A 2,640-nucleotide genomic window follows, 5' to 3' on the forward strand; every position below is an offset into this window, starting at 1 on the left:
GAGTCTCACTTTATTGTCCTTGGTAGAATGCTGTGGCATCACAGCTCACAGCATTCTCCAACTCCTGGGCTTAGACAATTCTCTTGCCTCAGCCTCCTGAGTAGCTGGGACTACAGGCGCCCACCAGCCATTGTTGTTTAGCAGGCCAGTGCCGAGTTTGAACCCGCCAGCCTTGGTGTATGTGTCCGGCGGCCTACCCACTGAGCTACAGGCGCTGCCCTGCTTTGTATATTTTAATGCTGTTACTTAGTGGATCAAGTTCATGACCACTATATCTGGTTTTGGATCATATATTTGATCATTATAAGCAGTCCCTTGTGGCCTACTTAATACCTTTTTTTCCTTGAATTCAACTATGCTGACATTAATATCGAAACCTACTCTTCTGATGTTTTTGCCTGTCTTTTCATTTGTGATTTTCTGAGTCCCTTTGTTGCAACTTGATTCTTGATGCCTCTCTCAGAAATCAATTTTAGTGACCATTCTAAGATATAGGTTTAGCTGTCGCTTTCCCTCAGGTTAATATTCCTACTATATAATTTTACATTATAGAGTTAAGCCATCTGTTATCTAATAAAGAAAAGAGATTTTAACATAATTTGCTCTTTTGTGTCCCAACAGCTCTAGATTTCGGTGGCTCCTCAAGATGACAGTCTTAGTCTTGGCACTTGGCATTGTTTTTTATATGTTCAGAAGCGAGTCCTTTCAAGCAGTGTTCAGTACCCTTAAGCCAGAGCCCCCACATCCTTTGGGCGTCCAGGGGCTGAAGCTTCTACCTGAAAAACGTCTTAGGGACCTCTTTACCTACGATGGAATCTGGTGAGATACTGAGTGTCCTCTCTCCCACTTTATTTTTTTTTATTTTTTGAGACAGAGCCTCAAGCTGTCACCCTGGGTAGAGTGCTGTGGCATCTCAGCTCACAGCAACCTCCAACTCCTGGGCTCAAGCGAGTCTCCTGCCTCAGCCTCCCAAGTAGCTGGGACCACAGGCGCCCGCCACAACACCTGGCTATTTTTTGGTTGCAGCCATCATTGTTGTTTGGTGGGCCCGGGCTGAATTCGAACCTGCCACCTTAAGTGTATGTGGCTGGCGCCTTAGCCACTTGAGCCACAGGCTCTGAGCCCTCTCTCTCACTTTAGTTGGGACCTCCTCCTCTTCGCTCCTGCTATGGTGTACTATGCCCCATTGTGCCCATTTTACAGATGGTTTCTCTACCTTCTTGAGCCTGGTCGCACAAGGGATTCCAAATTGTGGGGACCAGGAAAGGTTATGGTCTATGGGACACAGTCTGTTCTCTACAGCACCCAGCAAAATCCCTGAAAATGTTGGAGGGCCTGTTTGACCAAAATTACATGAAGATGCTGCCTTTCTATCCTCCTGCCTTCCTCTTCTCTTGGGGCTGAGATGCCAGTGATCTTGGAATGGCCCTCAGATTTAATGAAGTTATGTGCGGACGGGTGCCTGTGGCTCAAGGAGCAGGGCCATATAAGGGAGGTGGCAAGTTCAAATCCAGGCCAAAAAAAAAAAAATAGTTATGTGCAAGGGAGAATTCAAGAGAGGGACCATTTTCAGCCTTCATGGTTTCCTTCTCCCTCCCTCCTTGCACCTCTGTCAGGGTCTCTGCTGGGGATTCTAGAGTCTCAACCCAATGAGCACAGCCGGGTGTGGGAAAGGAGATTTTCAGAGTAGACCTCTGGGTTAGGCCTCAGGTTCCCTCGTACCAGCCCAGCCACTCGGTGCATGGTTACAGTCCTCTTACTTGTTTTAGGTTGTTTCCGAAAAACCAGTGCAAATGTGAAGTCACCAACGGGCAGGGAGGTTATAACTTTGAGGATGCCTATGGCCAGAGGGACCTCCCTGCCGTGAAAGCCAGAAGACAGGCTGAATTTGAACACTTTCAGAGGAGGTAAGGGAGAGTATGAGGGCTCTGAGCTAGAGCAAGAGTGTTCTGTCTGTTCTGAGGGTGTGGGTCCTAAGAGAAGAGGAGGGAACTCCCTCTCTTGCAGAGATTCCTGGGAGGAACTATTAGGTATATAGCAAAGAAAGGAAATTGAGAATCTAGTCCTTAAAATGAATACGTATAAAACTATAAAACTTTGAATGTATAAAACATTTCAAAACACTCTTTTTCTTTCTCCCCACCTCACCCCCTCCTCCTTGAGAGAGTCTTACTCTGTTGCCCAGGCTAGAATGCTGTGGCATCAGCCTAACTCACAGCAACCTTGGACTCCTGGGTTCAAGTGATACTCCAGCCTCCCAAGTAGCTGGGACTACAGGTGCTTGTCACCACGCCTGGCTAATTTTTGTATTTTAGTAAAGATGGAGTCTCGCTCTTGCTCAGGCTTGTCTTGAACTCCAGAGCTTGAGTGATCCTCCCACTTTAATCTCCCAAAATACAGGATTATAGGTGTGAGCCACTGTGCTCAGCCAAAAAAAGAGATTCTTAAAACTGGTGCTCCCAGGGCTGGTCTCCATCTTTTTCCTTAGAAGAAGGGTTCCTTGAAGGCTGGCACTGCTTATAGCAGGGTATCTTCAATCAGAGGTGCTTAGTCCATAACCCAGAATCTTTTTTTTTTTTTTTTTTTTGAAACAGAGCCTCAAGCTATCCCCCTGGGTAGAGTGCCGTGGCTTCACAGCTC

At 46.8% G+C, this 2,640-nt stretch overlaps 1 protein-coding gene across 1 annotated transcript in view; it reads left to right on the forward strand.

The window, feature by feature from the left end:
* The window catches only part of B4GALNT2 (beta-1,4-N-acetyl-galactosaminyltransferase 2), a gene marked incomplete at its 3' end in the record, with an annotated part of 52,818 nt that overhangs the window by 20,221 nt on the left and 29,957 nt on the right, over positions 1–2,640 (forward strand). The window contains 2 exon segments of the mRNA XM_003786698.2: positions 622–819; positions 1,770–1,907. Coding sequence (XP_003786746.2) covers positions 622–819; positions 1,770–1,907 — 336 coding nt within the window.

Source organism: Otolemur garnettii, unplaced genomic scaffold (genome assembly GCF_000181295.1).
Source record: "Otolemur garnettii isolate 467f Iridium unplaced genomic scaffold, OtoGar3 scaffold00018, whole genome shotgun sequence".
Lineage (NCBI taxonomy): Eukaryota > Metazoa > Chordata > Mammalia > Primates > Galagidae > Otolemur > Otolemur garnettii.